This window comes from Mercenaria mercenaria, chromosome 8 (assembly GCF_021730395.1).
Source record: "Mercenaria mercenaria strain notata chromosome 8, MADL_Memer_1, whole genome shotgun sequence".
NCBI lineage: Eukaryota > Metazoa > Mollusca > Bivalvia > Venerida > Veneridae > Mercenaria > Mercenaria mercenaria.
Genome location: NC_069368.1, coordinates 80,021,969 through 80,047,413, shown reverse-complemented (window position 1 = coordinate 80,047,413; position 25,445 = coordinate 80,021,969). Strand labels below are relative to the sequence as shown.

Genomic DNA, 25,445 nt, shown 5'->3' with positions numbered 1-25,445 from the left:
CCATGCTAAAACATTATTGAGTCCCCAAATTGTGATTCCGGGGATGCAGAAACGCCTTATCACTATTTTTCATATACCGGAGGTATTCTCACTTAAGAATACAATTGTTCAATATCATATCCCAGTTTTGTACTCCAACATTAAATATTATCTTACAAGGTAATCCTACCCTAGCAGATGAATCCAACGTAGAAATATTTACTGCTGTTCAGTGTTACATTGTTAATCCAAAAGATTTTGATCTACAAGAGGAAAATATATCAGAAATAGCTTACGTGAAAAATAGCATATCAAACCCTTTTAACTGTGTTAAGTGATAGTAACTCCAACTTGTAATTGCCTCACGTTTTGTTGTCATTTTCTTACTATTTCTGTTTCTTTTTCTTTCTTTTTATATTAGTATCTCCAACTACGGATATCTTTATAGATAGTTACTTTACAACTATGTTATATTCTTTAGTAAACGTTTGTATTTTTTTCCAATGCAACTGAATTGTTGTAAGACGGAGAGGACAACCTTAAGCTTATAAAGCTTCCTGTCCGATCCTTTATTGTATATCTATAATCATGTTGTAAAAATATTGCAAAATAAAATATGTTTAAACCAAAAAAAAAAAAAAAAAAAAACAGCCCCCACCCCCTCAATTTTTCTCGCGCGCCGACATATTTTTCATGACAATATATATATCAGTTTAATTACCTTTTATACACTTATTATTGTGTCACTTTCCGATTGGACTGTCTCGCCAGCGCTGGATGTTTTTCGATTTTATTTTTCTTTTAACAATATTATGCCTCGTGTCCTCTACGACAAGCTTCCTAACACGTCGGCAGCCGTACTGAAGACGGCTCACAGGGACATCCTACAAAAGACTCAGGAACTAGTGGAGTACGCCAGGCTGAATATCAACGCCCTGCCGAAGCCGGAGCTGAAGGTGGTCCGCAGAAGAGGCAAGCGCTCTACCCCGCTGGCGTTGATTGGTAGTATGAGCAAAACCTTATTTGGTACGGCCATCGACGCGCTCATCAATGGCAGGCTTCCGAAATCTCTCATTACGGTCCAGGACATCGTGTCCGACCTATAAGAAACCAACGCCAAAAGTTGAGTCATCCATGGAAACACCCAGATGAGTGTGCGGAAACACTTCGGCCAGCAGTTTCAGTTCACTGTTACTGACCCAAATTATCATCTGAGGCAGTCTTACTTTCTCGTGCACCTAGTTAGGGGTCGGAAAATTTGGATTACCATGAAAATGCAAGTCGGAGAGGAGTCCGCGTACGATCTGTTCCGTCTAAAAAATTGGGGCGTGCCGGTCTCGAGCGAGTCGAAACTCAAAACATACCCTCAACACACGAATTCAAACATCCAACCAAATTATAACTTTAAATTCGCAACATAACTAACAATTCCAACCGCCAATAACCGGAGTATCAACTTCAAACAAAACCGCAACTAAACAACCAAAATATTCACCAAACAAATCAACAATTATGTACAATGAAATGTGCGCCACCAATCTCCAACAACCAAATCAAGAAACAAAACTTTCCTTCGTTAATAGAGCCACCAGCTGACTCTAAACAACATTAAACTGCATGTATAACATGCGACTTTCTCTCGCTAAAGTGCGTACAAAATTGATAAATTCTCATAAAATTGTGTAAAATTCCATTATACTTGTCAACGCCTCTCTTAATTGGCCCACTCCCTCTGCTGTAGTGATTATTTTATCAGCGAGGGTTAACAAGCCGTACAATATAGTGTATAGATAAACTTTGTTTCAGCTGCCGTTTAAGCTAGTATGCAGTATGTTTAGGTCGCTGACTTCAAATCACTTGCCCGTCATCGATGTGGGTTCGAGCCTCACTGGGGGCGTTGAATTTTTCATGTGAGGAAGCCATCCAGCTGGCTTACGGAAGGTCGGTGCTTTTACCCACGTGCCCGCTCGTGATGAAATAATGCACGGAGGGGCACCTGGGGTCTTCCTCCACTATCAGCTGGAAAGTCGCCATATGACCTATAATTGAGTCGGTGCGACGTTAAATCCAACCAAAAATATTTACAACTTATGGTTTAACACCGTTTTGCAACAAGCAACAAAGAACTATAAATGGTGCACCTAACCTCACTCTTATCCCCACCATGTTCCAAAGTCACAGGAAAGTGTAAATAAAAGTTATCCCCACCATGTGAAACCCTAACATACGCAAAGGCAACAGAAAAACAAGGAAGAATAGGCACAAAATGCTCTTATATATATATATGCAGTCCTTAAGAACCTAAAACGCATGTTCTCAATGCCTTTGCAGAAGACAGAGCAACAAGGGAAACACCCTTGAGGGCCCGACGAAACAGGCCAGAAGACGGAAATCAAAATAGCTCAGTCCTGGTGGGATTTAAGAACTACTAAGCATAGAGTCCTACACCTGTTCCGTCAGACACAATCAAAGAGGAAAGCGTAGCGTTCAACTGTAAAAGGGTTGAACACCAAACATGCGGTGTCTCAAAACAGTTGGGTCATAACCTCTTTTAATAAAACGTTTTATAATTTTACCAAATACATTTGGAAAATTACCATGACCTAATATCTTACGAAGTTTGTAAACCACATCCCCATAAAAACGGGTTTAGAAATACCTTCTCACAGAAGTGTCTTTAAATTACTATTGAATTTTAAAACTAAATCAGAATTACGATAGTAAAATTTAGCAAAATATTTACGCAATTTGTAATATCACCAAAAAACACTGAAGCACCTTCAGTATTTCCATCCATTTGGAATAAAAGTAAAACTGATCCAGACTCTGGGGATGTTTTGAGGACTCCTTTATCAATTATCAAATTGAAAAAGGCAAATGACCATTTCAGACAGCTCAATTAACAAGTAAAACTGATCCAGACTCTTGGGATGCTTTGAGAACTCCTTTATCAATTATCAACATTTAATCGACAACAACTTAACTTTGTTTCACAAAAATGTGTTTGCGAGTCATTTCTAACTAGTAAACTTTCCATAGGCGGTATTCATCCTTTGGATTGTGCTGCCCGTAAATGGCTCTACCATTCAAGTCGGTATCACGAGGTTTAGTTTGGTAAAAGACAAGGAAACGTAAGAAAATTCCTTGGAAGCTTAGAACGAAACCAAGCAAAATAATAGCTGACTCAATTTGAGCCTGTTCATGAGAGGGTAGTGAACTGTGCAACACTCCTTTATATATAGGCTATTTCTTAGTTTCAGTGTAAATTTCACGAGTGAACGTCAGATGTAATATTTTTACGAGAGGCATAGCCATAAGTAAAAATGTAAGGTATGGTGTTCATGAGTAGAAGATAGTTTGATGTTACATGTAAAACAAACAAATTTTCTTTTTATTTCATGTTTTAACTGAATTTATCCATTTTATAGTTTCTTACCAGTGAAAAATATATTTGATGATTTCTCACTGTCAAAATACCAGGTATATTTCACTGCAGTATTTCGATAATTCACTGAAAAGCTTGTAATAAGATACATTTCTAACACCGAGTCCAAATAGTTTTTAAATCCTACCAGGACTGAACTGTTTTGATAGTTGTCTTCTGGCCTGTTTCGTCGGGCCCTTAAGGGTGTTTCTCTTGTTGCTCTGTCTTCTGAAAAGGCATTGAGTACATACGTTTTTGGTTCTTAAGGTTTGTTTTTTTTATATATTTATACACGAGCATTTTTTGTGTTTTACATGCCATGCCTTTTTGTTTCCATTACGTGTGTAAGACATTCACCTGGAGGGGCTTACTTTTATTTACACTGTCCCATGTCTTTGGAACATGGTGGGGGTAAGAGTGAGGTTAGGTGCACCATACACCGGTTTAAGCTCCCCAGTAGTGTTTTTGCCACTGACCGTTCCAAGGCGGTGCCCCACTGTGTTCCTTTGTTTGTTCGTTTCGTCTTATGTGTTGGCTTTGTGTGCGTCTGTGTTGTTCGTTTTGTCCTTATGTGTTGGCTTTGGGTGTGTGTGCGTGTGTTTGTGTATGTGTGTGTGGTGCGCGCGTCTGCGTGCTGGGGGTTTCGTTTTGGAGAGGCTGCGTTTTTGGTGCGTGGCATTCCCTGTTTGATATTTTTCTTTGTTTTTTTTTGGTCAAATGATCATCTCATCAAGACAATGTGCAGAAATCATGAGTCAGCAATGTTGGTTCAAGGTCACAACTCAAGGTCGAAGGTTTGAGCCTTCCATTTTGTGTCCGCACTGTATCTCGTAAACCCCTTGAAGGATTTTCAAATTCATTGATATCGTCATACATGGGCTATAAAGTATAATAAACAACGCCAATGCTTCCATCCAATACCATAAACCCTTTCACTATTCATAACAGCGGCGGGGAATATAGCTGTCTTTCAGACTGCTTTGGTTTAAGTGAATGTTTATCAAGGCGCTAAAATTGTTTCTGGGGGCCTCCATGGCCGAGTGGTTAATGTCGCCGACTTCAATTCACTTGCCCCTCACCGAGCCTCCTCCACCATCAAAGCTGGAAAGTCGCCATACGACTTATAAATTGTGTCGTACGACTTATAAATTGTGTCGGCGTGACGTTAACCCACCAATATAAATAAATAGATAAAGATGTTTCCGTTATACGGAATAGAAAAAGTGGAAACTTCACAGGTCGCTCAACACGACAAAACGAAAATGTTGCAGGCTCGGTTTGATTGAGCCTGTTCATGGACGGTAGTGGAAATGCATGCCACCGTCCACGCCCTCTAGCCCCGGGTTGAGCAAAACTCAACCAACATTTACACATGCTAAAAGTACAAAAAGCAATTTAGAGACATCCGCAGATGTATTAAAACGGCGATGAACATGGAACCTTCAATGATACACGGGTTGTGGTGTGTAATTCCATGAAAAGCGGCGTTTGGTCCCCAGATAAAGTAATGGGTTTGCCCCAAACGAGAAAACAATGGACAGAACTAAACAAACTGGAATTTAGAAAGGGGATCTGAGGTTATGGAGCCTGCATATCACAGGAACTGTCAAAAGACAAAATTAAAAAGCAGGCACCATATCCAAGGGGTGATTATACTAGACCCAAGGCTATGAAAGCGGGAGTATTGGAACCACCCAGGCCGAAATGGTCATGTTGAGAAACTAAACAGTACCAAGTCCTTCATCTGCAAAACTCTTTTATATATCTGAAATAAACAAGGAAGCAGTTATATCTGTGGATAAAAATACAAACATGCATATATGAATATAATGACGGTGCATGCATTTCCATATTTATTGCGATGGTATGTTTAAAATCTGGAAAGTAGATCCCTCGGAAGCACCGAGAACAACGCAAACAGCGAAAATTGCAGACTCGGTTTTATTGAGTCTGTTCATGAGCAGTAATGGAATATGCAACACTGCTCACGCCCCCTAGCACCGGCTTAAGCAGTATTCAATCTTCAAATCTAAATGAGTTGAAGACACAGACATATTTTTAACTGTTAGGATTATATTATCACAAATGCACGGAATGTTATCTGCAGCGTCCAACATTCTGTCTACAACGCAATACATTTTATCTCCAGTGCTCAACAGCTTAGCTCTAGCGCACGACATACCATCTCTACCAAACAAAAAAAAGACACATAGAAAGTGCATACAACATACGCAGTGTATGCAAAACATGCAAGAACTAATTGCCTTGAAATTCATCGGAATGTTCTCGATTGAAACCCACAGACAAGAAGAAACTATTCTTTGGACAACTAAGCATGGTTGATAATTCAAAGAGTATTAACATAGGCGTAGGAGCCGGGGGAACTGCCCCCCACCCGATTTCTGAATTTGCATCTGACCTTCCTTGCATTCTAACCTGTCTCTTTCCGTAAGGTAAGTATTGCAACCTCGTACGCGCCGATGATTGTCCGATTATATTTTATAAAAATAATATAATATCGAGCGCATCACTACAGTTCCGGTTTGTGCGCCTGCAAAAAACGATTAAGTATTATTATTATGTATTTACATTTTTCATTGTCTATTCAAGGGAAATAATATTTCCACAACATTATATCACAATTAGGCAAGTGCACCACTATTTAATTGTATATCCAGGGCTTCAACCGAAGACTGTAAAACATGGCACGCTTGATTAGAACAATACATATGTTGACTGTTTAAGTTCACTGCAGACAGTTTAGCGCGTAGTCATACGCCTATAGAGGTATCGACCTCTCGGTACCAACATTTCTTTTAAAGTTTTGATATATCTATGCCCCGTTCCCTTCCCCCCCACCCCCACCGCCCCGTTTTGAACTGTTCCTGTTACAAAAAGATCGTTTGCAGCGCTGCGCAGATTGAAAACTTACTTGCGTTCAACCATGACGCAACAGAGACTTAACAATCTAATTCTCTTTAGCTGATTGTACCGGAATTAGGAACAGCCTACATGTCATTTTCAAAGTTGTTTATCTGTCAGTTCTACAATGAATTTGTCATTTCATAAAATAGGCCTACATTTCAGTTTTAAAACGAACACAATGGTTCATTAGAAATGCTTCAGAATAACTCAATGATTGCTAAAACATAGGTGCTTGAGGGGGCCTGCGACCCATTTGGCCCCTGGACAAGGCTTTGTCATGAATGTACCGGAGATCCCTTGCCAGTCCCCGGGCCCCCTGTCGAAAAGGTTTCCCCTCCCCCCCCCCCCCCCACCTCCCCCAAGTTAAACCCAGCTCCTACGCATATGATTAAGATCATATTTATAAATAGATTGATCTCGTAAATGAACTGCCCGCGGCGTTCTTCAGGGTTTATTCCAGATTTGTATAAAATAATGTGATTTTTTTTAAAAATAAGGACTATCGCGCTATCTCCATATGTTTGTATATAAGGCTGAATTTCCATAGTTATCACAATGGAAATCGCTAGTTAAGCGCAGCTTACATGAATTTGTTAGGTATGAAACCTTCTCCAAGATTAACAATGACCATAGCCTTCAACTGTTTACAATGATGATCCATGTAATTTGTGGGTGTTTAGCAGAATGTATAGAGATTACTTGAAATACTTCTTGTCTTCTGAAAAGGCATTGAGTACATACGTTTTTGGTTCTTAAGGTTTGTTTTTTTTATATATTTATACACGAGCATTTTTGTGTTTTACATGCCATGCCTTTTTGTTACCATTACGTGTGTAAGAGATTCACCTGGAGGGGATTACTTTTATTTACACTGTTCCATGTCTTTGGAACATGGTGGGGGTAAGAGTGAGGTTAGGTGCACCATAAACCGGGTTAAGCTCCCCAGTGGTATTTTTGCCACTGACCGTTCCAAGGCGGTGCCCCACTGTGTTCCTTTGTTTGTTCGTTTCGTCTTATGTGTTGGCTTTGTGTGCGTCTGTGTTGTTCGTTTTGTCCTTATGTGTTGGCTTTGGGTGTGTGTGTGTGTGTGTGTGTGTATGTGTGTGTGTGGTGCACGCGTCTGCGTGCTGGGGGTTTCGTTTTGAGGAGGCTACTTTTTTGGTGCGTGGCATTGTTTGATGTTTTTCTTTGTTTTTTAAATTAAGCGATTTTCATCGTCTTTTATCATGACTCCGAAAACGACGTACATGTCACTTTTGCGAAGTAAAAGGTATCATTTAAAACCCAGAAAACCATACACATTCATTTAGAAAATTATTTAATAGGATTTCAAAGTCATAAGTGCAGTTCTCCCTAGAATGACAATATTCTCCTACGAGCCGCCACCACCGTTGATCCTTCAACACCAGACATACAAGATACGTTTATTGTTCAATTCAGAATACATGTATACAAAATAGAAATGTTGTCGTCATCAGTAACATTCACAAATGTATTTTGTGTATTAAAAATGGGAGTCGTTGGTTCTGTCCCTCTCATATTCTTCATAAAAGTAGGCTGATCAAAATATTTATGTCCCTGTCCAATCAATTTTGCATATGCACACTTCCTATGACGCTTGGTATGAAGTGCTGTATGTGTGCGCGCTCATGCGGTAAATCAGATACTGATCCTCATAGTCTGTATTCGCACCTCGGTATATCTACACATTGCAAGGGGTCAGGTGTCGGCATTTGTTTCTAACTGCCCTGATTATAAGTTCGGTACTCTCATGAGTGTGCTAGGCCTTCTCATTTGTTTGGTATCATTGCGTACCTTGATGATAGAACTTTACAATCTTTAACATGTAAACGGCACCAAGGAATTTAATGCCAGATTGCACTCTTAAGAAGTATAACGATACAACGTCAGTTTCACAGACATTTGTTCATGTGATTATGAATTTTGTGAAAACTGTTAATGAGAAAAAATGATGAAATGCAGTGTGGTTTTCAACAAAGATTTCTTTGTCTAATGTGAAATCGTCTAAAGTAACTATGCAATTATTGGAACCTCTCAAAAAGTTTAATATAAAACAAAGACAAATATCAAACAGGGAATGCCACGCACCAAAAACGCAGCCTCCTCGAAACGAAACCCACAGCATGCAGACGCGTGCACAACACACACACACACACACACACACACACACACAGCCAACACATTAGGACAAAACGAACAAACAAAGGAACACACACACACAGCCAACACATCAGGACAAAACGAACAAACAAAGGAACACAGTGTGTCATCGCCTTGGAACGGTCAGTGGCAAAAACACCACTGGGAAGCTTAAACCGGTTTATGGTGCACACCCAACCTCACTCTTACCCCCACCATGTTCCAAAGACACGGGACAGTGTAAATAAAAGTAATCCCCTCCAGGTGAATCTCTTACACACGTAATGGAAACAAAAAGGCATGGCATGTAAAACACAAAAATGCTCGTGTATAAATATATAAAAAGCAAACCTTAAGAACAAAAAACGTATGTACTCAATGCCTTTTCAGAAGACAGAGCAACAAGAGAAACACCCTAAAGGGCCCGACGAAACAGGCCAGAAGACAAATATCAAAACAGTTAGTCCTGGTAGGATTTATAAACTCCTTATCATAGAGTCCTCCCCCTTTTCTGTCAGACACAATCAAAGAGGGAAGCTTAGTGTCCAACAGTAAACGGGTTGAACACTAAACATGCGGTATGTCTCAAAACAGTTGGGTCGTAACCTCTTTTAATAAAACGTTTTATAATTTTACCAAATACATTTGGAAAATTACCATGACCCAATATCTTACGAAGTTTGTAAACCACATCCCCATAAAAAACTGGTTAAGAAATACCTTCTCGCAGAAGTGTCTTTAAATTACTATTGAATTCTAAAACTAAATCAGAATTACGATAGTAAAATTTAGCAAAATATTTACGCAATTTGTAATAACGGTAGCCTTGCTGAAGAAGTTTACTTGTAATATATTGATTACGTTCATTGAAATGCTTGACATGACTACACGCTCCGGCAAACCGAATTAATTGAGAAATATATACCCCATAAGATGTAACCTGAGGTACACCCCCATCCGAATGGGGAAAATCTACAATACTAAAATTAAAATCATCCCTCTTGTCATAATTTTTGGTATGTATAATATTGTCATAAATAGAGAGATGTAAATCTAAAAATGAAGCATCAGTATCCGAATTGTTAGTTTTAATTAACTGAAGCTCCCTAGGATAAATAGTACCCACCAAATGACCAAAAAACGGATTATCCATATTAAGAATATCATCCAGATAGCATGATGTATTATTAAATGCAGTTATAATATCTGTCTGCGTATCTGGAGAAAGGCTCAACATAAAGTCTCTTTCATAACAATACAAAAACAAATCTACGACAAAGGGTGCACAATTTGTTCCCATGGGAATACCATTAACTTGTCTAAAAACTGCATTCCCAACCCTGATGTAAATGTTGTTCAATAAAAAGGAAAGGGCTTTACAAACTTCGTCACAGGTCCACATTGTATAATGTTTAATAATATTGCTAGTAAAAAAGGGCTTTATCAAAATTGCAAGCGAGAAATGTAGCATTCTCTCTGGCAAAAGTCTTTTGAATTAGGGCAGTTAATTTGTCATTTATTAAGTTATGTGGTAAAGTGGTATACAAAGTAGAAAAATCGTATGTACTGACTGTAGAAACCTTGTAATTATTAATTTTAAACTTATCCAAGATTTCGCCAGAATTTTTAATCGACCAAAATAAGTGTTTACCAGAGTTTTCGTATACTTTATCGCAGTATCTTTCCACGTGGGCTTTCAGAGCAGTTAGACATGATGTTAATAGTTTTGAAATATTTGTAGTTGTACAAGAGCTTGAATTAGCGATGAAGCGAGCTTTATATGGTTGTTTATGCAATTTAGGAATCCAGTACATTGTCGGTAGTTTAATTTGTTGATCGTCTATACGAACTTTTAAATTAGAAACTTCAGTGATGTGATCAGTGACCAACTTATTTTCAACAGAAGGACTCAATGTATAAGTTTTAGTGCTAATTAGTTCGTTTTTGTAAAACGTCAATATAATGTAGGCGTCAAATGATGATAATATTGTTGGCCGCCTTGTCTGCTGGAACTAAGACATACTTAGAATGAAATTCTTGGATTTCTTTTTTCAAATGTCTTAAAGTAAACTTGGGTTTTGGTGGAAGTAGGTGTTCATTAGTTTGATAAAATTTTATTCGAGAATCAACAATGTTAAAAATATTTCGTTTCCAAGACGTTAATGCATTGGGATCAGCGTTCTCACGACGGCACCATTTAACACAGAAGGTTTCGATGGACCACGACAAGCATTAAAATCAATAGTTGAAGAACTTCTATATTTAGGTCCTTTAAAGAATAAATTACGAATACGTTTGTCTTTTTCAAACGTTCTTTTACGTTTGCAATCTTCACTGTTTGCATTGTTCTCGGTGCTTCCGAGGGATCTACTTTTCAGATTATATTTAATAATATCAAAATTACCAGTGATGACATGACCCGCATCTGAATAGCAAAATTTTGAGTTTTTACATTCGCAGTAAGAAGGGGTATGTTTGAACACATCTATGTGTGTGTGTGTGTGTGTGTTGTTCGTTTTGTCCTGATGTGTAAGCTTTGAGTGTGTGTGTGGTGCACGCGTTTGCGTGCTGGGGGGTTTGTTTTGAGGAGGCTGCGCTTTTGATGCGTGGCACTCCCTGTTTGATATTTTTCTTTGTTTTTTTTCGTGTATAAATATATAAAAAACAAACCTTAAGAACCAAAAACGTATCTACTCAATGCCTTTTCAGAAGACGGAGCAACAAGAGAAACACCCTTAAGGGCCAGACGAAACAGGCCAGAAGACAAATATCAAAACAGTTCAGTCCTGGTAGGATTTAAAAACTGCTCATCATAGTGTCCTCCCCCTCTTCCGTCAGACGCAATCAAAGAGGGAAGCGTAGTGTCCAACTGTAAACGGGTTGAACACTTAACATGCGGTATGTCTCAAAACAGTTGGGTCGTAACCTCTTTTAATAAAACGTTTGATAATCTTTTCAAATACATTTGGAAAATTACCATGACCCAAGATCTTACGAAGTTTGTAAACCACATCCCCATAAAAAACTGGTTAAGAAATACCTTCTCGCAGAAGTGTCTTTAAATTACTATTGAATTTTAAAACTAAATCAGAATTACGATAATAAAATTTGCCTTTTGTTTCCATTACGTGTGTAAGAGATTCACCTGGAGGGGATTACTTTTATTTACACTGTCCCATGTCTTTGGAACATGGTGGGGGTAAGAGTGAGGTTAGGTGCACCATAAACCGGTTTAAGCTCCCCAGTGGTGTTTTTGCCACTGACCGTTCCAAGGCGGTGCCCCACTGTGTTCCTTTGTTTGTACGTTTTGTCCTTATGTGTTGGCTTTGAGTGTGTGTAGTGCACACGTCTGCGTGCTGGGGGTTTCGTTTTGAGGAGGCTACGTTTTTGGTGCGTGGCATTCCCTGTTTGATATTTTTCTTTGTTTTTTTTTGTTTGGTATAAAAATGTAGTAAACTTGTTCCGACTTCGCATTTTGTATGAATGTTCACGGAAACAAATTTTTAAAGAACGCCCAGTTTGGCCAACATACCGAATACCACAATTGGGTGCGTTTCAAGTGAAGACATATATCATGTGGGACGTATTTCAATCAACGTCAGAGTTAAGTACCGTATTAAAAGTTCTGCTGTTAACGTTTGAGGTAATTGTAGACCTGTGCGATAAATGATTGCAACAACCGCACCTCTTAGAATTGCATTTGTAAATAGAACGGTACTCTCTACATCTCTGTGGAAAATTCGTATGTTTAATTTTATATTTCTTCAGTATAGTAGAAGTTAAAGGTGATATACAAATACGTAGATTATTACGAAAAACAGCTGGATAATTTAAACTAGTAAGTGGAATATAAAATGATTGAACAGAATGTAGCTTAAGTGGAGAAAGGCTGATCGATGGTGTATGTCTTAAAAAGTACTGGTATCTTTAGGCAGATGAACAGAAGATGCAGAATGTAACCGAAGAGGTGAAAGAATTAATTTCGGTACTCTATTATATATTCTCATGGAATGTAATAATTGTAATACCATTCTGTGAAAAGTGGCGTTCGGGTAGATCAGTCATCAGTTTCAATTCGTTAAGTGAAAATGTTAAGCGACAGTTAAAGAAGGCGCTGGAGGTCCCAAGCATGGCCCCAAATGTCAGTGAACACAGAACCTTCAACGCGGTATAAGATACTTCTCATCTTGACAGAGGCCGAAAGTTTAGAACGAATAACAATCCCTGAAAGATGAAAATATAACAACATTGATAGAATGTACAGGGAAACTTTTTACGGCCGCCACACGGCACAAACAACACGGTTGTGCGCATAAAAAACAAAGACAAATATCAAACAGGGAATGCTACGCACCAAAAAAACAAAGAAAAATATCAAACAGGGAGTGCCACTCACCAAAAGCGCAGCCTCCTCAAAACGAACCCCCAGCACGCAAACGCGTGCACCACACACACACTCAAAGCTTACACATCAGGACAAAACGAACAACACACACACACACACACACTCAAAGCCAACACATAAGGACAACACACACGCGCGCACACAAAGTCAACACACAAGGACAAAACGAACAAAGGAACACAGTGGGGCACCGCCTTGGAACGGTCAGTGGCAAAAACACCACTGGGGAGCTTAAACCGGTTTATGGTGCGCACCCAACCTCACTCTTACCCCCACCATGTTCCAAAGACATGGGACAGTGTAAATAAAAGTTATCCCCTCCAGGCGAATCTCTAACACACGTAATGGAAACAAAAAGGCATGGCTTGTAAAACACAAAAATGCTCGTGTGTAAATATATAAAAAGCAAACCTTAAGAACCAAAAACGTATGTACTCAATGCCTTTTCAGAAGACAGAGCAACGAGAGAAACACCCTTAAGTGCCCGACGAAACAGGCCAGAAGACAAATATCAAAACAGTTCAGTCCTGGTAGGATTTAAAAACTGCTCATCATAGAGTCCTCCCCCTCTTCCGTCAGACGCAATCAAAGAGGGAAGCAAACGCAGCCTCGTCAAAACGAAACCCACAGCACGCACGCAGACGCGTGCACCACACACACACACACACACACACACACACACACACACAGCCAACACATTAGCACAAAATGAACAAACAAATGAACACACACACACAAAGCCAACACATCAGGACAAAACGAACAAACAAAGGAAAACAGTGGGCCACCGCCTTGGAACGGTCAGTGGCAAAAACACCACTGGGGAGCTTAAACCGGTTTATGGTGCGCACCCAACCTCACTCTTACCCCCACCATGTTCCAAAGACACGGGACAGTGTAAATAAAAGTAATCCCCTCCAGGTGAATCTCTAACACACGTAATGGAAACAAAAAGGCATGGCATGTAAAACACAAAAATGCTCGTGTATAAATATATAAAAAGCAAACCTTAAGAACAAAAAAACGTATCTACTCAATGCCTTTTCAGAAGACAGAGCAACAAGAGAAACACCCTAAAGGGCCCGACGAAACAGGCCAGAAGACAAATATCAAAACAGTTCAGTCCTGGTAGGATTTATAAACTGCTTATCATAGAGTCCCCCCCACCCTCTTCCGTCAGACACAATCAAAGAGGGAAGCTAGTGTCCAACTGTAAACGGGTTGAACACTAAACATGCGGTATGTCTCAAAACAGTTGGGTCGTAACCTCTTTTAATAAAACGTTTTATCATTTTACCAAATACATTTGGAAAATTACCATGACCCAATATCTTTCGAAGTTTGTAAACCACCCAAACTATTTGCATCGCTTAAGTATGTAAAGGATATCAACGCCAAACATCGTTTATGTTTTATTCAAGTGGTTTAATTCATCTTACAACCTAATTCTTTGTACAACAATTCCATTTCTCTGCTTTATATTTGGAAATGTCTGTTAAAATACCATTTCTGTAGTGTTCTGTAGTGCAAATTGTTGAAGGTAACTCTCCTTGTCAACCTATCTCATGGTGCCTTGGAGCAAATGAAGAAATGTATAAGATAAACGTGGTTGATTATTTTTTATTTCTTCCAATGGAATCTTTCATATTATATTCAACTGTACATACTGTTGGTTTGGCAGTTTTGTTTGTTAGCCTGTATCTGATAATGTTCTACTGCTATTGCTGCTACATTGTACTACTACAGTAACTATTACTACTACTTCCGATGCTGCTATTGTCGCTGCCGCTGCTGCTACTACTTTAATTTCTACCTCTACTACTAAAACTATATTTATTTAATCAAGTTAAGATACAAGGAATATATGAAACAACTGTAATTTCTACGCAACGAGATTTGTTGTATTATGCTGAACTAGATTATTTCATTTATTTGAAAAAATCCCTCAAGATTTTCTGTCATAATATGCATAGATTTTTAAAACATCTTTGTTGTGGTACGTGAATATAAAAATCTATCACTGGTTGAAAAACGACAAATATCAAACGGGGAATGCCACGTACCAAAATCGCAGCCTCCCCAAAACGAAACCTACAGCACGAAGACGTGTACACCACAAACACACACACATACACGTGCACACAAACAAAGCCAACAAACGAGGACAAAACGAACAAACAAAGGAACACACACACATACACGCGCACACACACAAAGCCTACACAAGAGGACAAAACGAACAAACAAAAGAACACACACAAATGCACGCGCACACACACAAAGCCTACACAAGAGGACAAAACGAACAAACAAAGGAACACGCGGATAGAAATATCTTGCTTGAGCGTAAGTAATTAGGCGGTAACAAAAAAAAAAAATAAATAAAATCCGGAAAGTAGATAAAGTTACCAGAGAGCCATTTATTTCTATCCGCACCTTCAACTAGTGTTAGATTCTTTTTCTTGCATGCAGTATTCTTCAATTAATAGAAGCACGTTCCCTGAAGCACTTTGTTATTGTAGTAGCGATGAATTTACGAGTTCATTGATAAATAACAGCACGTGAGTCATCATACGTCCCGGGTTTTCTTGCACCAGCAAAAACATGGGAAAACCATGTCTGGCATGGAAGAAATTTCAGTCATTGTATTTTTAATAATCTCAAATTGAATATCGGATACGATTTCTGAATCTATTTAGTGTTTTGTCGTTAGGTTTCGGTCATATTAGGGGGTAATACTTAAGACTTGAGAATTAAAAAGAAAAAAGAATGATACTCTTTTAAGGTTTAGGCTATTACAAATTGCGTTAATATTTTGCTAAATTTTATAACATAATTCTGATTTGGTTTTCAAATTCAGCAGTAATTTAATGACACTTCTGCGAGAAGGTATTTCAAAACCCGACTTTTATGGGATGTGGTTTACAGACTTCGTAAGATCTTGGGTCATGGTAATTTTCCAACTGTATTTGGTAAAATTATAAATCGTTTTATTAAAAGAGGTTACGATCCAACTGTTTTGAGACATACCGCATGTTTAGTGTTCAACCCGTTTACAGTTGGACACTACGCCTCTCTCTTTGATTGTGTCTGACGGAAGAGGGTGAGGACTGTGATAAGCAGTTTTCAAATCCCACCAGGACTGAACTGTTTTGATTTCTGTCTTCTTGCCGTCGGGCCCTAAAGGGTGTTTCTCATGATGCTCTGTTTTTTGCAAAGGCATTGAGTACATACCACTTTACCACATGATTTAATAAATGACAAACTAACTGCTCTTATTCAAAAGACTTTTGCCAGGGAGAATGCTACATTTCTCGCATGCAATTTTGATAAGATCTGGAAAGTAGATCCCTCGGAAGCACCGAAAACAATGCAAACAGTGAAAATTGCAGACTCGGTTTGATTGAGTCTGTTCATGGGCAGTAATGGAAAATGCAACAAATGGGAATGCAGTTTTTAGACAAGTAATTGGTATTCCAATGGGAACAAATTGTGCAACCCTTGTCGCAGACTTGTTTTAATATTGTAATGAAAGAGACTTTACGTTGAGACTTTCTCTAGATACGCAGGCAGACATTACAACTGCATTCAATAATACATCACGCTATCTGGATGATATTCTTAATATGAATAATCCATTTTTTTTGGTCAATTGGTGGATCCTATTTATCCCCGGGAGCTTTAGTTAATTAAAACAATTCGGATACCGATGCTTCATTTTTAGATTTACATCTCTCTATTTATGACAACATTATACATACCAAAATTTATGACAAGAGAGATGATTTTAATTTCAGTAGTGTAAATTTCCCCAGTTTGGATGGGGATGTACCTCAGGCTACATCTTATGGGGTATATATTTCTCAATTAATTCGGTTTTGCCAGAGCGTGTAGTCATGTCAAGGATTTCAATGAACGCAATCAATATATTACAAGTAAACTTTTTCAGCAAGGCTACCGTTGTCACAAATAGCGTAAATATTTTGCTAAATGTTACTATCGTAATTTTGATTTGGTTTTAAATTTCAATAGTAATTTAAAGACACTTCTGCGAGAAAGTATTTCAAAACCCTGTTTTTATGGGGATGTGGGTTACAAATTTGGTAAGATCTTGGGCCATGGTAATTTTCCAACTGTATTTAGTAAAATTATAAAACGTTTTATTAAAAGAGGTAAGCAGATTTTAATCCCACCAGGACTGAACTGTTTTGATGTCTGTCTTCTGGCCTGTTTTCTTGGGCCCTTAATGGTGTTTATCTTGTTGCTCTGTCTTCTGCAAAGGCATTGAGTACATGTGTTTAAGGTTCTGAAGATTTGCTTTTTATATATTTATACAGGAACATTTTTGTGTTTTACATGCCATGCCTTTTGTTTCCATTACGTGTGTTAGAGATCCAAATGGCGGGGATTGCTTTTATTTACACTGTCCCGTGTCCTTGGAACATAATGGGGGTAAGAGTGAGGTTGGGTGCGCACCATAAACCGGTTTAAGCTCCCCAGTGGTGTTTGTACCACTGACCGTTCCAAGGCGGTACCCCACTGTGTTCCTTTATCTGTTCGTTTTGTCCTCGTGTGTTTGCTTTGTATGCGAGTGTGTGTGTGTGTGTGAGTTTTTAAATCCTACCAGGACTGAACTGTTTTGATATCTGTCTTCTGGCCTGTTTCGTCGGGCCCTTAAGGGTGTTTCTCTTGTTTCTCTGTCTTCTGAAAAGGCATTGAGTACATACGTTTTTGGTTCTAAAGGTTTGCTTTTTATATTTTTATACACGAGCATTTTTGTGTTTTACATGCCATGCCTTTTTGTTTCCATTACGTGTGTTAGAGATTCACCTGGGGATTACTTTTATTTACACTGTCTCGTGTCTTTGGAACATGGTGGGGGTAAGAGTGAGGTTGGGTGCGCACCATAAACCGGTTTAAGCTCCCCAGTGGTGTTTTTGCCACTAACCGTGCTCCACTGTGTTCCTTTGTTTGTTCGTTTTGTCCTCTTGTGTAGGCTTTGTATGTGTGTGTGTGTTCCTTTGTTCATTTTGTTCTCTTGTGTAGGCTTTGTATGTGTGTGTGTTCCTTTGTTTGTTCGTTTTTTCCTCGCGTGTTGGCTTTGTGTGTGTGTGTGTGTTTATTGTGCACGTCTGCGTGCTGTAGGTTTCGTTTTGGGGAGGCTGCGATTTTGGTACGTGGCATTCCCTGTTTGATATTTGTCTTTGTTTTGTTTGTGGTGTGCACGGCTACGTGCTGTGGGATTCGTTTTGGGGAGGCGGCGTTTTTAGAACATGGCATTCCCTGTTTAATATTTTTCTCTTTTTTTGGCATCGTCGAGATTATGTATGTTGTCTGGTTTATTGTTCTCGTTTCTTTCCTCTTTCTCCTCACTACCACCATTACCCCCCCCCCCCCCCCCCCCCCCCCCCCCCCCCCCCGTCCGTTGCATTTACTGCCTCTCTCCTTTACTGTAAGTTATCGTGCCCACCATAATTTTGACCGCCAGCCGTGCTTAGTCGGTGCCCGACTGTTGTTTATTTCCTTATGTGTGTATATGTGTATTAGTGCGTGTTTGTCATGACCGGGGCCCCACAGAGTTTCTTTTTACTTGTCTGTTTGTTTGTGTATGTTAATTGTGTGTGTTTTTTTCTTTCTTTTGTACGTGCCTGTCTGCGCTGCCGTGGTTTACGCTGTAGGAATACTGCATTTAGGAAACGTGGCTGTGTTGGCTTTGGGTGTGTGTGTGTGTGTGTTGTTCGTTTTGTCTTGATGTGTAAGCTTTGAGTGTGTGTGTGGTGCACGCGTTTGCGTGCTGGGGGTTCGTTTTGAGGAGGCTGCGCTTTTGGTGCGTGGCACTCCCTGTTTGATATTTTTCTTTGTTTCCCTGTTGACTATTCATCCTTGCTCCACCTTCCCCCGACATCCAAACCTTTTATCTACCCCTGACCACCCCACCCTGTTTTTTCTGTAGTTTGCATATAATTATAATGTACTTGTTGTTGGATTTTTGAAGCAACCCGCCTACAACATTTTTTCCGTTACAGCTTCTATTTTTGTTGGCCTACTTTGTGATGCATGGCTCTATGGCTGTGTTTGGGGTGCTCTGTGCTTCCGGGAAATCTACCCTGACATTTTATCGTTTACTTTATTTAAAAGATGAATTGAACATACGTGTTTAATTTACATTTAGGAAAACTACCGAAATGAATGGGTTTCTGTTTTATACGTGTATTCGTTTTCGTTACAAAGATAGAAATAAATATAATTTTAATGTCGAGGGAAATGTGAACATGCGTGATTATGTTTATTGTAGGAACTTTAAAATATTGGACTGAACGCTAATTACCTCTTTGCGACATAAGAAAAAGCAGACGTGTCCATACAATCATATCAAATAATGTTTTAGTTTAATGTAGTGTCAAAATGCTCTTAAGTTACAGGGGACCGTTACAACTCATTGCTTGTAAGGAAACGTTAGGATCTTGGGAACTAGGTATTTCGTGTTTAAGATCAGGCGTTGTTTATTAAATGTCTTCATATTCAAATATACAACGCCAAAGACTTGTCAATTTGCTAATATAAAGACATTATCTGTACGTAATACCGATGAAAAATAAAAGCTAACTTCTTTCAGTTATCAAAACGATAGCAAAATGCGACCATTTGCTGATTATGTTAATTAGTTCATGGAACAAAATGAAAACTTTGCCTGCAACATTTTCGTTTTTGTCGTGTTGAACGACCTGTGGAGTTTCCAATTTTTCCATTTTCCTATACCGTCAAATAACCAAATGGATATTTCGATTAAATAATTTAAAAAAAAACTTCATACTGACGAAAAGGAATGTATGTGTCCATAATATTCGTTTTTTTTATAAACTTCCTCTATATAGTAAATGAAAAGACCAATAAATTTAACATTCAACTTGAATGGACGCCAGTATTTTGCAATAAATATGCGACGAAAAATAATGCTCCATTACAGAAAACAAATAATGCTCTAAAACATGTAAAAACAAACTTACCATAAATACAATAATACTGTTTGGGTTTCCAACGCCTGATCTTAAACACGAAATACCTAGTTCCCAAGATCCTAACGGTCCCCCTTCATGGAACAAAATGAAAACTTTGCCTGCAACATTTTCGTTTTTGTCGTGTTGAACGACCTGTGGAGTTTCCAATTTTTCCATTTTCCTATACCGTCAAATAACCAAATGGATATTTCGATTAAATAATTTAAAAAAAAAACTTCATACTGACGAAAAGGAATGTATGTGTCCATAATATTCGTTTTTTTTTTATAAACTTCCTCTATATAGTAAATGAAAAGACCAATAAATTTAACATTCAACTTGAATGGACGCCAGTATTTTGCAATAAATATGCGACGAAAAATAATGCTCCATTACAGAAAACAAATAATGCTCTAAAACATGTAAAAACAAACTTACCATAAATACAATAATACTGTTTGGGTTTCCAAATCTTCAAGAAAACAAATAACAATGGAAATTTCACAGTGTAGCTAAACAGGAGGTTAAGTCATATGAATACTTCAATTCACTCATTTGCATAAATAAATAATCAGTATTCGCATTATGTGAATAATATAACCATTGATTAATATACGGTGTCTGTGTGTGTGCGGGTTTAACGTCTTTTTCAACAATTTTCCAGTCATATAAAATGTAACAGGGAGCACAGTGCCCAACTTTATAGTGCTGCTTCTCTGGAATATCACGCCGTAGACACGTGACTTGATACCCCACCCAGTCACATAATACTGACACCGATCTGACCTCTTAATGCTGAGCGCCAAGCAAGGAAGCTACTAATAGCATTTTTTACGTCTTTGGTATGACGCGGCCGGGGATCGAACCCATGACCTCAAGAACTCGAAGCGGGCGCTCTACCACTAGGCTACCGGAACGTTTATCTTACAGTAAGATTGAAATGAACTTTCGATATGTCTTGTACTCGCACATTTGAAATGTTCTAGAAAAACTTAATTTATTCACAAAAGATAAGGACATTTCCGGGAGATGTTACTGTGCAACTTTCAACGCAGTTGCCGGTCTGTAACTTATTGAGTATCCTCTTGGGGTTGACTATAAAGTTGAATAGTTGCGGATGGCATCGAACACTAAACATAATCAAAACAACTAGGTGTGGAGTTATCAGTTGATAACCAGCAAACAGATTGGTTTCTATCTAAGGGAAAGGATGAAACAGAGACGCCTATACACAAATAAGAAGACGGAGAGGAAAGAAATTGCAGTATATGTTGTCAATGTTATATTAGTTTATTTATAATGTTGTTATGTGTAGGAAATCATATTTAACTATTAATATAGGCTGTCAGAGATAAGCAGATAACTACGTTGAAGTGTAAAATTCTGATGTAGATACGACGTTTTTTTAAATAGTAATAAATACACCTGTATATGTTACTCGGAGCCGTTACTTAAGTGTCACAATTTTCGAATAAAGTTTTATACCTGCAGATCCTGTATATAGCCAGCTGCAAACCCGCCACAAATAGTATATAGGATTATGGAGTATATAGATAAATCTTAGATAAAGCCTCCAAATAGTAAATCTCACTTCTCTTATCTGAACAGCATTGTTGCTATACAACGTTCATGGTTTCTGCCAAATTTGAATGATTGTTGATTCGTCTCTGTCCATCGGGAATGCAAATCACGCTTCTTCTGTCCTCCATTATCAGGATATATAGAGCAAAATGATTGAAAATATCTATACATATTCCACTGCTCAGCAAAGCTCACGCAGACAGACATATGATAATGTGATATCGGTGATTAACCATAATTACACTCAGCCTTAGTAATGTATTTATTTGTTTATTTGGGTTTTACGGCGCACCAACAAAGTATAGGTTATATGGCGCCAAAAACTACATGTCTCCGGATAAAGCTTTCTGTAACAAAAAATGTTACACTCATTTTCTGTTATACGCATAGAACACAATCAAGCAAAATAATAGCAGGCTTGGTTTTATTGAGTATGTTTTTGAGAGAGAAAGCAATGTTGAACAACCCATCCCCACGCCCACTAACAGTTTAAGCGGAATTCCGTTGTAGTAAAATTGAATGCGAGCCATTAGAAAAACAACAACGACAAAAAAACTGAATCCAAATGCCAGGAGGCTTTTGTACTTTTTGTAGCTACTGCTCTGCACTTAAAGGTTGCTTATGTGGTAATGAATAAAGTTTGAAAGCTACGGAAGTTTAGAGGGGACATGTTAGTTTTTTTTATATTATCTCGTAGCTACGAGATATAAAAAGAAAAAAAACAAAAAGTCATCTCGTGGCCACGAGATAAAAAAGCTAAGAGATAATAAAAAAGAAAAAGAAAAGTTATCTCGTGGCCACGAGATATAAACAAGAGGACCATGATGGTCCTGAATCGCTCACCTGTCCCCACATGACCCAGTTTTGAACTGTGTATGACGTCGTTTTTTCTATTATTTGACAGAGTGACCTAGTTTTTGAGCTCATGTGACCCAGTTTTGAACCTGACCTAGATATCATCAAGATAAAAATTCAGACCAATTTTCATGAAGATCCACTGAAAAATATGGCCTCTAGAGAGATCACAAGGTTTTTTATTATTTGACCTACTGACCTAGTTATTGAGGCACGTTACCCAGTTTCGAAACTGATCTAGATATCATCAAGGTGAACATTCTGACCAATTTTCATGAAGATCCATTCAAAAGTATGGCCTCTAGAGAGGTCACAAGGTTTTTCTATTTGTAGACCTACTGACCTAGTTTTTGACCGCAGTTGACCCAGTTTCAAACTTGACCTAGATATCATCAAGGTGAACATTCAGACTAACATTCATATAGATCCCATGATAAATATGGCTTCTAGAGAGGTCAAAAGGTTTATTTTATCATTTGACCTACTGACCTAGTTATTAAAGGCACGTGACCCAGTTTCGAACTTGACCTAGATATCATCAAGATGAACATTCTGACTAATTTTCGTGAAGATCCATTTGAAAATACGGCCTCTGTAGAGGTCACAAGGTTTTTCTATTTTTAGACCCACTGACCTAGTTTTTAACCACAGTTAATCCAGTTTCAAACTTGACCTAGATATCATCAGAATAAACATTTAGACCAAATTTCATACAGATCCCATGGAAAATACGGCCTCTAGAGAGGTCACAAGGTTTTTCTATTATTTGACCTACTGACCTAGTTATTGATGGCACGTAACCCAGTTTCAAACTTTACCTAGATATCATCAAGGTAAACATTCTGACCAATTTCATGAAGTTCCGTTCAAAAATATGGCCTCCAGAGAGGTCACAAGGTTTTTCTATTTTAGACCTTCTGACCTAGTTTTTGACCGCACGTGATCCAGTTTCGAAACCGACCTAGATATCATTAAGTTGAACATTCTGACTAACTTTCATACAGACCCCATGAAAAATATGGCCTCTAGAGAGGTCACAATGTTTTTCTATCATTTGACCTACTGACCTAGTTTTTGAAGGCACGTGACCCAGTTTCAGACTTGACCTAGATATCATCAAGTGAACATTCTGACCAATTTTCATGAAGATCTTTTGAAAAATATGGCCTCTAGAGAGGTCACGTTTTTCTATTTTCAGACCTACTGACCTAGTTTTTGACCGCACGTGACCCAGTTTCGAACTTGGCCTAGAAATCATCAAGATGAACATTCTGACTAATTTTCATAAAGACCCCATGAAAAATGTGACCTCTAGAGTGGTCACAAGCAAAAGTTTACGGACGCACGCACGGACGGACGGACGCTGCGCGATCACAAAAGCTCACCGTGTCGGTGAGCTAAAAAGAAAAAAAGCTATCCCGTGGCCACGAGATATAAAAAAGAAATATAACAAAAATATGCAGTAGTGGTGGTGGTAATGATGGTGGTTGTCGTAGTATTGGTAGTGGTGGTAGTAGTGGTGGTGGTAGTGGTAGCAGCGGTAGTAATAGAAGTGGTGGTGGTGGTAGTGGTGGCGATAGTGGTAGTAGTAGTGGTGATGGTCGTAGTAGTGGTAGTAGAAGTAGTGGTGGTTGTAATGGTGGTGGTAGTGGTTGTGGTCGTCTTAGTATTGGTGTTGGTGGTAGTGGTAGTAATAGTGATGGTGGTGGTAGTGGTAGTAGTGATGGTGGTAGTGGTCGTTGTGGTAGTGGTTGTTGTGGTGGTGTCAGTGGTAGTAGTTACAGTGATGGTGGTAGTGGTAGTAGTAGTGGTGGTGGTCGTTGTAGTAGTGGTTGTTGTGGTGGTGTCAGTGGTAGTAGTTACAGTGATGGTGGTAGTGGTAGTAGTAGTGGTGATAGTCGTAGTATTGGTAATGGTGGTAGTACTAGTGTTGGTGGCTGTAGTAGTAAAAGTGGTGATGGTAGTGGTTGTGGTCGTAGTATTAGTACTGGTAGTAGTGGTGCTGGTAGTTGTGGTGGTAGTGGTAGTGGTGGTAGCGTTGATATTGGTGAGAGTAGAACCATTTGATTTTTTTTCTATCTCGTGATCACGAGATAGCTTTGTTGTTTTTTTCTTTTTTATATCTCGTGGCCGCTTTTTGTTTTCTTCTTTTTATATCTCGTGGTGACGAAATTACTTTTTTTCCTTTTTTATATCTCGTGGCCACGGAATAGCTTTTTGTTTTTTTTCTTTTTTTATATCTCGTGATTACGAGATAGCTTTTTTTTTCTTTTTTCTATCTCGTGGCAGCTTTTTGTTTTTTTGTTGTTTTTTTTTCTTCTGTTTTATATCTCGAGGTGACGAAATTACTTTTTTTCTTTTTTATGTCTCGTGGCCACGAGATAGCTTTTTGTTTTTTTCTTTTTTTATATCTCGTGACCACAAAGATAGCTTTTTTTCTTTTTTATATCTCGTGGCCACGAGATAACTTTTTTTTTTATTTCATGTGGCCACGAGAAAGCTTGTTTTTAATAACTCGGGACCACTGAGCTTCCTTAGAAAGCATAGAAAACAACTAATCAAAATAATAGCAGACTCGGTTTTATTGCATCAGTTCATGAAAGACAATGAAATATGCTATAAACCTCAGATCCACTTGCAATAGCTTAAGCGGAATTTTATAACAATAAAATTGAATGTACTCAATGATCTCAAAGAACAGGAAGACTCCAAATACGTAAGCTGATTACCACTATTTTTAGCATCACTCTGTGGTTTTGTCTCTTTAATCTCAGTGCTACTTGCGTTTATGATTTGATGAAAAAACAACATTACTCCAATATTAATGCATGAAAAAAAAAAAAAAAAAAAAAGAAATAAAAAAGCTAAATGATATGTTTGCATTGCTTTGAGTTTTTTAACTGAAGAACTAGATCTTTAGTATTGAAATGAGTTATTTTGTCAATCAGTTCATATTAATCGGGGTTTACAATCTAATGAGGCAAACAGCAACCTTTGCTGAGCTGATAAGTAATAACACAGACTATTCAAGTGTAACAGTTCAAGTGTCACTGATATATTTCTATTCAATATTACCTACTTCTCCACGTGACACTGAAAAATTTATCAAAATTCGTAA

General features: G+C 38.4%; 1 protein-coding gene across 1 annotated transcript; it reads left to right on the top strand.

The window, feature by feature from the left end:
- The first annotated feature begins 791 nt into the window (after positions 1-791).
- LOC128558913 (keratin, type I cytoskeletal 9-like) lies at positions 792-24,394 on the top strand. Its single transcript, XM_053549207.1, has 2 exons — positions 792-973; positions 23,794-24,394. The coding sequence occupies exons 1-2, from the start codon at positions 792-794 to the stop codon at positions 24,392-24,394; spliced, it is 783 nt and encodes a 260-aa protein (XP_053405182.1).
- Positions 24,395-25,445: the final 1,051 nt, after the last annotated feature.

What these genes read in the sequence shown, in the direction of transcription:
- LOC128558913 (XM_053549207.1), top strand. Translation starts at nt 792, where the DNA reads ATGCCTCGTGTCCTCTACGACAAGCTTCCTAACACGTCGGCAGCCGTA. An exon ending in AAGCGCTCTACCCCGCTGGC is followed by an intron (nt 974 to 23,793) that starts GTTGATTGGTAG and finishes AATATGCAGTAG; the next exon opens with TGGTGGTGGTAATGATGGTG.